The sequence below is a fragment of the Myotis myotis genome, unplaced genomic scaffold (genome assembly GCF_014108235.1).
Source record: "Myotis myotis isolate mMyoMyo1 unplaced genomic scaffold, mMyoMyo1.p scaffold_m19_p_2, whole genome shotgun sequence".
Lineage (NCBI taxonomy): Eukaryota > Metazoa > Chordata > Mammalia > Chiroptera > Vespertilionidae > Myotis > Myotis myotis.
In genome coordinates this window covers 92431849-92443850 of record NW_023416324.1, presented here as the reverse complement: position 1 = coordinate 92443850, position 12002 = coordinate 92431849, and the positions used below count along the sequence as shown (strand labels likewise).

The following is a 12002-nucleotide window of genomic DNA, read 5'->3' as shown; positions in this document are numbered from 1 at the left end:
CTGGAGAGACAAAGTGTGCTATTGGCTATGAATCCGTGAAATAAGTTATAACCACCTACATATGAAAATGCTGCAAGATAAAGGTTGTGGGAAAGCACTTTTCAAAAATTCTAATAGTTCATTAGTTTTAAATTGATAATCACATTTTCACATATAAATAAAATATTCAAGCAAACAATCTTTAAAGGTAATTAGCCAAGAAACATTTAGAAACTCACAGTCTACCCTAAAAGCCCATTCAAAAATACAAAAAACTGCCACTAATTCAATGGTGGATTTCTGGTGACTGAGCAACAGAGTTGTAGCTGAGGGAGCAGGATGGGGCTGTCAGAGCCACTGGCCCTTAGGAAACTGAATCAAAGGACATGTGAGTAGAAAGCAAAAAGCAACTAGACTTTTTACTTGTTTGAGGGTAGGTGGAGTGAGTGTTTTGAGATGAATAAAATATTCTACCTTATCAAGTACTTTTCAGAAATGGCAATTTAAGACTCCACTAAATAACTACTAAAAATTAACTAAAAATGTTAAATTACATAATATAATTAGCTAAAAGAGGAAAGAAGAGCTTTGAAAAACAAAGGCAGTAAACAAAGCTAAGACTGTCCAAAGACAAAGAAACAAAAGTGACTGCAAGAGTTAACCACCTCAGAAATTAGAGGCAACCAAGTCCACAAAACTTCCCCTACTTCTAATGCCAAATGCAAGGTTAGAGGACTCCTATTACCACTCTCAGGTTCAGAAATATGCTAGAATGACCCACAGAACTCACTGAAAGCTGTTATACTCACGATTACAATTTACTGCCAGGAAAGAATACAGATTAACATCAGCAAGGGAGGAGATACATAAGGTAAAGTCTGGGGAAGTATACCCCTCCCACCCCACTGTGGGGTCAGGACAGTGTACCTCTCCCAGAATTGATGTGTGACAACACACATGGATATCTATCACCTACCAGGGAAGCTCACTCAAGTCTCAGTGTTCAGAGTTTTCATCGTGAGCTTCATCGGCATGGAATATGTAACTGAAGTCCCACTGTAAATCACATTGTTACTATCTTATGGCCAGTCCCACTCTAAATCACACTGTTAGATTCTGCAGGCAAAGACACTCCTATCAGGCATGGCATTTCAAGGGTTTAGATATTGGGTAATCTAAGGTAATCTTGCCCAGAAGCCAAGGGCAAAGGTCATACCTCTTTTTGGTAGGAGAGGCTCATGCCAATCACAGGAAGAGAATAACAGATAACACACAGGAGCCCTAGTCTTTAGACATTGCAACTTAAAATTTACATTTTGAAACTTTGTTATAAAAGTTTTCAAAGAGACACAAAAATAAAATATTACAATGAATTTCCAATATTCATCACCCAATAAACAACTATCATTTTTGCCATACTCGCTTCCTCCATCTTTTTCTTTCTTTTTCGCTTTAATTATTTTAGTGAACCCCAAGCACCATTCAGTTTCACTCCTACATTCTTTTTTTTTTAAATCCTCACCTGAGGATATATTTTTTCCATTGATTTCTAGAGAGACAGAGGGAGAGGGACATCTATTGGTTGCCTCCTGCATGAGGCCCGACTACGGAGCTGGGGCTCCTGCAACCCAGGTGCCCTTGACTGGGAATCGAACCCGTGACCCTTTGGTATGTGTGCAGATGCTCTAACCACTGAGAAACATCAGCTAGGGCACATCCTACATTATTTTTTTTTTTTAAAGTCTCACCTGAGGATATTTTCCCATTGATTCTTTAGAGAGAGTGGAAGGGACGGGGAGAGACAGAGAAAGAAACATCAATGCCAGAGTGACACATTGAATGGTTGCCTCCCGCACACACCAGGAAACACCCCGACCAGGCTGGGTATCAAGCCTACATATATGCCCCTGACCGGAATCGAACCAGGGACCCTTCAGTCTTAGGGCCACCATTTTATCCACTGAGCCAAACTGGCTATACATTCTTAATACGAATTCGGGGGGGGGAGGGGGGGGGTTCAGCATTTTCTTATATAACCACTATACTATTAACAGTTTCTACTCAGTCCATATTCAAATTTCCCCAGCTTTCTCAGAACAACTTTTTCAGTTGATTTATTCGAATCGGCAGCCAAATAAGGTCTACACATTTGGTTGTTATATCCTTCAAGTCTCTTTTCCTCTGGAGTGGTCCTGAGGGGTTACTTTTTGCCTTAACAGGGTTTGAAAATGTAATATACAAACACATGTATACTCCTGTGAGAAGTTCACACAAGTGGAACGGTTCTAAAATAGAGCCAAAGTAGCTACTGCAGAAAAATTGCTTGTACATTTTGTTCCCGGAACCTCTGAAATGTTTGTGAACTGACAAAATAATTTTTGGACTGGGCCAAAGCAATTATTTGTAAAACTACAGGAAAGCAGACACCCGGGCCATAAGGAAAGATTTTACCTTTCTGAAGATAGAATCAGTAACTCAATGTGTCAACACCAATAGAAATCTCTTTCCTTTATTCATGTAATCATTTCCCTTCCTTTCTTATAAAAAACCTTTGCCTTCACCCTGTAATTAGGATGCAATTTGTGTTTCTGCCTGAATCTATACCCTGAATTGCAATTCTGTGACCTCAAATAAATACTTGTTAAGCCTTTCACTTTGACATTTTATTTTTAGGTTAATACACTCTTTAAAGGCAGCAAAACAGCCCTGGCCCCTGGCCGATTGGCTCAGTAGATAGCGTGTCAGCCTGCAGACTGAAGGGTCCCGGGTTCGATTCCAGTCAAGGGCATGTACCTTGGTTGCGGGCACATCCCCAGTAGGGAGTGTGCAGGAGGCAGCTGATCAATGTTTCTCTCTCATCGATGTTTCTGACTCTCTATCCCTCTCCCTTCCTCTCTGTAAAAAATCAATAAAATATATTTAAAAAAAGATAAAAATAAAGGCAGCAAAACAAACCCTAAAAATAGTAAAGCTGAATTTCAGTAAAACATACAGTTTATCAATTTGAGGCGCTATCTACTCAAAACATCTCTAAATTATATCAGACCACAGACATTTACCTGCTTATATAGTGCATAGAGTCTTAGCTTCACTTCATTTCCTGGATCCTTCTTCAACAGTTTTACCTGATTCATTGCACTTTCAAAGTCCTCCTGACTGGCTCTCATTGCTGTTCCACTCAAGTGCAACTGAAGTGATGGGAAACTAATGACCTGCAGAGGACTGCAAACAGGCAGACGGATTTCTAATTATTCCCAACACTTACATACTAAAATGCTATGTTTCTCTATAAATATTTTCCCTATACTTGCCCCAGCAACCTGGGTGCAAAGGTCAGTGGTTTCTAAAATGATCCCTAGATAAGACACCAATACAGAAGCTAACTGTAGTAATTTAAAAATAACAGTAAAAGAAGCTACTATCCAGCACATTATTTGTAGCAATTCAAATTAAATACCACACGGATACTGCAGATTTGGCTCCAGACCAGCACAATAAAGTGAGTTTTGCAATAGAGCAAGTTCTAATCTTTTGGCTGGTGGAGGGTCTTGCCTTCAGTTTGTAAAGAGAATGCAACAACACCTGTTAAGTGCAGCAAAGTGCAATAAAACGAGGTATGAGGAGCCCAAATGCCCTTGTAAATTTTGCCACAGGCAAGAAGTAAATGAAAGGCATACAAGGTAGAAGAGAGCAGGAGACTAAGACCAAGGGGGAAACTGCACTGAAAGAATTTAGTAGTTTGTGTCCCAAGGCCTAGAAACAGCTCTGCACTTAACAATGAGCAGACACAGACTCACTCCTAACCCCACTATGTTTTAACCAGACAGCCAGGAGCAGAACAGCAAGCACCGCTGGTAAGTTCTTAAGCTCACACAGTTAGCAGAGGGAAGGAAAATTCAGTGCACAATATTGAGGCCACAAGCAAAAAATGGATGTTCACAATGATGATCTTGGATAATAAAGTTAATTGCGCCAAAGATGACAAAATAATAGTTACAAATAAAGCCCAAACATAGCAAATGTATCACCTCCTCTGCACTAATGTAATCTTCAAAGAGTAGGATGAAGTCTAGGATCAAGAATTGAGATATTATTCTGTAATTCAATAAAACTGGTCTTCAATAGGTTTTATACTAAATATTTGACCGAGTGCTGGTTTTCTCCCCCGTGGGGAAAACTCTGTATCCTATAGGAATTTGGCACCTGGCAGATTCCAAGTAGAAAACGAAAAGAAAGTAAAAAATAAAAAAAGTCCAAATAAGGCCTAAATGTGCAAGTTCTCACAAACTATAGTGCAAACTTATTTATTTTAAAATAAAGTGAGTTTTAAAAAATTGCAAAACACGACCGTTTAATATAGAAAATAAAGAAAATAACTCAAAACTCCATTACCACAAGGCAACCACCAGGTCCCAGGGTTTTCTGTTTCCTACGGATAGATTCGTTTGGGTTTTTACATGTTTTTCGTACCCCGCCATTTGGCATTACAGAAGTATTCTCCAAAAGGCAGACAGTGGTTCTCAACCTTCTGGCCCTTTAAATACAGTTCCTCATGTTGTGACCCAACTATAAAATTATTTTCGTTGCTACTTCATAACTGTAATGTTGCTACTGTTATGAATCGTAATGTAAATATCTGATATGCAGGATGGTCTTAGACGACCCCTGTGAAAGAGCGTTCCACCGCCAAAGGGGTCGCGACCCACAGGTTGAGAACCGCTGGTTACACTGCTCCTAAGACTTTTGTTTCCACAGCGTCCCGCACACAAGCACGGCATGCTCACACGCTCTCAGTCGGTGCGTTTCAGCACGGAGCACCCAGGGTGGGGGCCCCGCGCAAAGGGAACAGCAGTCGGGCTTCCCGACGCCTCCCCGTGACCCCTCCGCGCCGAGGAGGAGGGTGCGCCTTTCTGAAGGGCACTTGGTGTCACTCTCTCCTCGGAAGACCCTACCAGCAAAACCCCGGTGCAGCGGAGACAAGACACAGAGAGGGAGCTCCCGCGGCGGCACCCCCGCAAGGACAGCGGCGTCCCGCGTGTGACGGGCCCGGGCTCAGCACTTACCTCCGGACGGCACTCCGACACCAGCGCCGGGCCAGCCTCCCCGCCACGCCCGCCATAGCGATCCCGGGGGCGTGGAGGAATTCGGTGGGTGGGGTGAGGCTGGGGTGGAAGGGCCCGGATAGGCGGGCGCGGGGATGGGGGGAGGAGGGGCTGGGGGCGGGAGTGCGGCCGCGGGGCGAGGGCGGGGAGGGCCGGTGGCGAGGAGGGGCCGGGACACAATAGGGGCGGGACCGGGACACAATAGGGGCGGGGCCTGGACACAATAGGGGCGGGGCCGGATCGCGAGGGCGGGGCTGTGGGAGCAGGTGGGCGGGGACGCGCTAGGTCCTTGTTTCGTTTTGTTGGTGTGGGAATTGAGGTCCAGAAAACATTAATTAGGTGACTTTCCCAAAGTGGTCAAAGTCCTGATTCAACCCCCTGCTCGGAGTCCAAGGCCCAAGTGAGTTTATTATTCCGTGCAGGTGGCCCATTATTATTTGTGCTTCATCAGGCGGATCTGGGTAATAGTGTAGGTGGGGGTGAGATTGAAGGCCAAGTAGAACAATTTGGACTTATTCTAAATATTTTTTCAGATATTGCAAGATGATGTTTGGGAGGCTGAGCTGAGTCAAAGACCCTGACCCCGCTCCCAGGCTGAGTTAGGTGGCCCTCGGAGGTAATGGGATACACTAGTCGGAAAATGCGGATTCTGGGAGATTCAGTGGGCTCCAGAAGATGAAACTCCTCTCATAGAAATACTATTAATATTTTTAAAAGTCCTTTACTGGGAAGCAGGTTTGGATTGCGAACCCTTTTATAATACAAGTGAACTCTCCTGGGCTTATGCCTCTTATATTTCACACAGAAAAGTGGGGTGTGGGAAATTAGCTCTTTATCAAAAGTATAATTTAACAAATACAGAAAGAACATGTGTCAAAGATTGACTTAACTTACTAATTAGGGAATCAGTATAGTAATAACAGCATTTGAAAGAATAGTTTATATAGTTAGTGTAAAAAAATGCTGGAATAGATTGCCAAGTTTGATACAAAAATGATTAATGTCCTACAGAGCAATAAAACCATAACCTTTGAAGTAACTCCCCTCCCCACCCCCCAAATTATTTGCATCTCTACCAGCTGTCATTTACTAAAGACCCCTTAAATGGCAGTGTTTGAGTGAGGGGAGAGGGTTGGGAAGACATTACTGGCAGAGAATGTCCACCTTGGTGTATTAAACTGTTCTCAGGAGTGCAGGCCACGCCATTTAATCATGGTGACCATGGCCTTACGGGTGAAGAGACCAGTTCTCAGAAAAGGGAGCCATTGTGAGTGGGTTAGATGCTCCACCTGAACCTGAAGATGATTTTATCCATGATAAGGATTTCGGATTCTGTGTTGAGAGTGAAGCATGGTAGCAATCACCTCAGGTAGAAACTATAGTTTACCTTTAACCCTGCTGTTTGGCTTCTGTACCTATTTGCTTTAACAATAGAAAGGTTATTTTGATTTTCTGAATTATATAAATCATTCCATTCAATTGAATACCCTGTTGATTGTAATGTGAAATCCTATTTGTTGTGGTCATACTGGTCTTAGAAAGCACATTTTCCTTTACCTGGGATGGACAGCACAGTTATCCCAAGGTCAGAGGGCTCCAGTTAACGTGTCCCTGTTGACTCAGTGTTCCCAAAACATTACAACAAGAGCAATGGAGAGCCACTGAAGATTTAAGTAGTATGCCTGGTTATCCATTTCCTAGTATAATCATATATTCCTACTATATACTTATGTTGTAATGTACCCTGTGAATCACACAAAGACACCTCAAGAAGTCGAATTAAAGGGTCACATTTATTGCAAATCCAGGACTATGAGGGGGCATTTCGCTCTCCCAGATCTCATAGTGATAAGATGGTCGCAACACCAGGTTTATATAGGCAAAAATCACAAAGGTATTGATTACATCCCAGGGTTTGAATGAGGAACCTGGTTCGCAAAAAAGCAGTTTACAGAAGCAAAGCAGCATGTTATCTAAATTATAGTTTTGGGTCTCCGGATCACTGAATTGACAGAAACACATTATCTAGAGACCTTGGGTCTGGAATGAGGAACCTGGTTTGCAAAAAGCAGTTTACAGAAGTAGAAGCAGCATGTTATCTAAATTATAGTTTTTTTGGGTCTCTGGAACACTGAGTCAACAGGGACACGTTAACTGGAGCCCTCTGACCTTGGGATAACTGTGCTGTTCTTCCCAGGTAAAGGAAAATGTGCTTTCTAAGAGCAGTATGATTCATATTACAATCAATAGGGTATTCAATCGAATGGGATGATTTATATAGTTCAGAAAATCAAAATAACTTTTCTATTGTTAAACAAAGCAAATAAGTACAGAAGCCAAACAGCAGGGTTAAAGTTAAACTATAGTTTCTACCTGAGATGATTGCTACCATACTTCACTTAGAGCAGCGGTTCTCAACCTGTGGGTCGAGATCCCTTTGGGGGTCGAATGACCCTTTCACAGGGGTCGCCTAAGACCATCGGAAAACACATATATAATTACATATTGTTTTTGTGATTAATCACTATGCTTTAATTATGTTCAATTTGTAACAATGAAATTGGGGTCACCACACATAAGGAACTATATTAAAGGGTCGTGGCATTAGGAAGGTTGAGAACCACTGATTTAGAGTGAAATGCTTTCATATAAGAGTAAGAAATGCAGAAGCCCAGTCAAAATCTCATCCAAAAGTCTGAGCTCCACCCTGTTTTATATGATCAGTTCCCCTGGCGCTAATATCCTATTCAGTTAGATCCTATTATAGAGTATAAGAGGCCCGGTGCACCGGTGGGGCCCCTAGGCCTGGCCTGTGGGAATTGGGCCAAAACCAGCTCTCCGACATCCCCCGAGGGGTCCTGGATTGCCAGAGGGTGCAGGCCAGGCCAAGGGACCCCACTAGTGCATGATAGGGGCTGGGGAGGGACCCAGGAAGGGCTCTAGGGCATGTCCGGGCCCTCTTACCCAGTCTCTATCGGCCAGACCCCAGCAGCAAGCTAACCTACCAGTCGGAGCGTCTGCCCCCTGGTGGTCAGTGTGCATCAAAGCGACTGATCGAACTGTTGAATGAACAGTCGGTACATTCAGCATATTAGGTTTTTATTTTATAGGATTGATTGTCAGAAGGGGTCTGCTTACAATGGGATTGATGCTGTTGTCTGTACAGAGAATCCCAGACCCCCTGAATGGTCACAGGGCTGTAATAGCTCTTAGGGGTCAGGATGTCTGCGGGAGTCCAGCCCCAGCGGTCCAGGGGTTTCCAAAGGTGTGGACGGCGTTGGCGAAGAATGAAGGACACGGAGACACCATTCAGATGATCAGCATAGTCATGTTCTTTTTTATTGTCCTGTTACAGCTGTATTTATACTATTTGATTCTATAAGCATGCCTCTATAGTTACATCATGGTATGTTTTGGGTCCTCCTTTGACCTTTTACAGTTCCTTGTTTTATGTTTATAGTTTCTTATCTGACCTTTGCTAAAAATCTTATCTCTATCTAGTTCTGTTGATTTTAATCTTATCTATTGTCTATGTTTCAACATTCTATTCTAAAGGTTAGTTTCTGTGTTCCATTATAAGGGCTAGTTTGTTATTTCTATTCCAAGGTCACTATTCTACTGCTCTACTGTTAAGCTATAAGAAAATAACTGAAGGACGTTTTCCTATTCTATGGCCCAAGTAAAGGTTATGTAGTTTAAGCATGATTATTCTTAGCTATGGTGATTAACTACCTGTCTGGCACTTAGTTTAAGTCTTTCTGCTTGCACAGCTCACATAAGATTTTTAGATAAGGAGCCTGCCTGCATTGTTTGCAGCAGTATTTCTTTAACTGTTTGATATTTGTCTTTTTAGCCTTACTGGTGATCTTCCTTGGGACTGCCCTGCATCGGCAGGTTTTTAGGGGTATAGGCGTTGGTACTTTCTCTGGTAGGTAGATCCCTGGGGATGTGGGCCTAGCAAGTCCTAAATTTATTGCTAACAGTCTTAGTCTACGTTCCTCATAAGTAGTACATGGTATTTCTGTAACACTAGGGGGTTTTACTGATTTATTCCCTTCCCTAGTCCCGTTAATCCCTAACTCCAGGGAAACATTCCCATCTAGGGAAACAACCTTTCTCAGGGAGGTGGCCCTGGTTAGAACACATAGCACTAAGAAGGGGAGCAAACATATTAAGAACAGTCTGCCATATACGCCAGGTCCCTTGGAACATACGCTGTGCAGATGTTTCTTCCCTGCAGTGACTGTGTCAAGCAGTAAGGATGGAATGGCTTCCGGCAGATGTCCACTTCACAGTGTTGTGCTCAGTTGTGGGGCTAAATGTTTATTTTTTAAGATCACAGAGTAGAATTTACCATTTGTCACACTCCCATCAGTCACAATGATTATTTTTATTTCCGATATTTAAATATCATCAGGTGCTGTTACTATAACATAAAAAGCCTGTCGCATTCAGTCATAAGGAACTATTTGTCATCCTTGTTCAATTAGCAGTGCAGGCTAGGAACTTGGAAGCATCCTGGACTCCTTCTGTCTCACTGACACCTCACTTCTATCAGTTTCCAGGTCCTTGGGATTCTGTCTCCTAAATGTTTCTTCATTTTTTTTTCCTCTTTTCCCTCTACCACTATCCTAATTCAGGCCCTCATCATGTTTGGATTACTGTTACTTGAATTACCATTACTTAAGTTGCAAAACAGCCACTTAGCCATTTTTTCTGACTTGAGCCCCACATGTACAGTCCATTCTCACCCTGCTTCCTGGCTGATCTTCCTAAATTGTAAACCTGACACTACACTCATAATTCTTCCCCCATGATTGAAAATCCTGTGGATTGCCCCTTTGCTTTCTAAGCAAATCCAAACTTCTTAGCCTAACCAATAAAGCCCTCAAGGTTTGGCCCTTGCCTATCTGCCCAGTTCATCTCTCACCAAGGTTCACATTTGAATCTTTCACTTCGTATAAACTTGAGGTTCTCTAAGTCTCTGTATGTCTATGTTCAGGCACCACCTTATCCAGGATGTTCCTTCTGACCTTTGACTGGGTATGTTCTCTCCTTCTGAGCTCCTATAATCTCCCCAGGCTTCTCTTTCTCATAGCACCTGGTTAGTAATGTCTCCTTAGTCACCCAAGGGCACACCCTGAGAGGAATTCTACCCTTTCCAGTAAACCCCATTTCCCATCTCCTGGCACACTTCTTTTTTTTTTTAAAATATATTTTATTGATTTTTTTACAGAGAGGAAAGGAGAGCGATAGAGGGTTAGAAACATCGATGAGAGAGAAACATTGATCAGCTGCCTCCTGCACAACCCCCACTGGGGATGTACCCACAACCAAGGTACATGCCCTTGACTGGAATCGAACCTGGGACCTTTCAATCCACAGGCTGATGTTCTATCCACTGATCCAAACCAGTCAGGGCATCAACTTTTTCTTCTAATTCACTGATTTGATCCTCAGCTTCCCCTAATCTGCTGTGGCGCTGGGGTCCAACCCCAGCAGGCCCAGGGGTTCCCCATAGGTGTGGGTGGAGTCAGCGAAGAAGGAATGACATGGAGAAAGTTTTCAGTTGATCAGCAGCCTTGCCAGGATCTCTAGCCACAATCTCCAGCCAAGTTCTGTGTAGGTTCTCCAGCCAGGTTCTGTGTCCATGTTCTCTTGCTAGGTTCTCCAGCCAGGTTCTGTAGCCATGTTCCCTCGCTAGGTTCTCCAGCCAGTTCTGTCACCAGGTTCTAGTCAGGTTCTCTTGCCATGTTCTATCCAGATTCTGTAGCCAGGTTCTGTCTCTAGGTTCTGTTGCCAGTTTCTGTCCAGGATCTTTTGCCATGTTCTGTCTCTAGGTTCTGTCTCTAGGTTCTGTCCTGGCACACTTCTTGACATAAAATATTCTGTGTGTGGAATGGTGAATGAGCTGTTGAAAGTTTCTATCTAGACCATGTTTTTCCACATTTGATGATAAGTTGTGAGTAAATTGTCATCTTTTTATTAAGTTGTCAGAAGGGATAAATTAGTATTTTTGTGCTTTGAAATATTTCTTTCTCAATGAGAGTAGATTGAGGAGAAGGAATTTAACTATAGCCAGTTTCCTGCACAAAAACAAACTAGAAAAAATGGTACTAAAGTAGCTAGGTATTATTTAACTCTATAAATTTCTGAGGAAAAATCTATGATGTTTTCTATTAGTCATGAAAGGTATTAATCTATGTTTTGTGTTCTCTATTATAACTGTTTTGGGCTTTAGCTATATGCCACTGTTGGAGATGAGTTACACCTGTACTATTATTATGCTTTCTTCACCAAATTATCTCCTCCACTACCCCCACCCCCAGGTGGGCTTTGCGCCATCTTCCTATTTAGTCTTATATGTTCATGTCAGCAAAATTTAAAATAATATTTGGAATCTCATGTGTTTTTTCTTACTCCTAATTGTTATAATTTAGGGAAGAAAGACATTTCAGAAGTAAACATTTGACTCACTGTATCACCCCAGCTTTAATTTCATATAGCCGGATAATTTGTTCATTCACCCAAAGCTATTTTATCCACATTTTTTGTTTTGTGTTATACAAACATTAATTCTGCCTTGTTCTTGTTAGGTTGAAAGGGGGTCCAGGAGCTGATGCATGCCTCTACCAGGCAGATGGTGACGTAGATACTGGGCCCTTCCTGAAATCCATAACAGGCCAGTGTACCAGGTAAATGGTGACGCAGATACCGGTCCCGCCCTGGAATTCCTAACAGGTCAGCTACCAGACAGATGACGACACCTGGAAACCGTGACGACCCCCCGAGGCGGGAACTCCCACAGCTCATGCTCCCCCGCCCTCACTGAACAGCTGTATAAAAAAAGCGCCCTCCTCCCTGTTGGTGTGGATCCACGTGCCCTGTCTTTGGGGTTCGTGGGTCGCCCGGGACGCAGAA

The 12002-nt window shown here is 42.9% G+C and overlaps 1 protein-coding gene and 1 long non-coding RNA gene across 5 annotated transcripts in view; one reads left to right on the top strand and one right to left on the bottom strand.

Moving 5' to 3' along the window:
• Nucleotides 1-5161, bottom strand: part of ECI2 (enoyl-CoA delta isomerase 2) — a 24937-nt gene extending 19776 nt beyond the window's left edge. For 3 of the 4 annotated variants that reach the window (XR_004974302.1, XR_004974303.1, XM_036351796.1), the window contains exons 1-2: nt 5043-5161; nt 3039-3201 (exon numbers count right to left, since the gene is read on the bottom strand). Coding sequence is in view for 1 of the 4 variants with exons in the window: in XM_036351796.1 (XP_036207689.1) it covers nt 3039-3201; nt 5043-5098 (219 nt within the window). In the remaining 3 variants the exon portion in view is untranslated. The other variant, XR_004974304.1, reaches the window with a different exon arrangement.
• Nucleotides 4793-12002, top strand: LOC118677041. Its single transcript, XR_004974305.1, has 3 exons — nt 4793-5126; nt 5615-5697; nt 11678-12002. It is a non-coding gene; the product is annotated as an uncharacterized LOC118677041 (long non-coding RNA).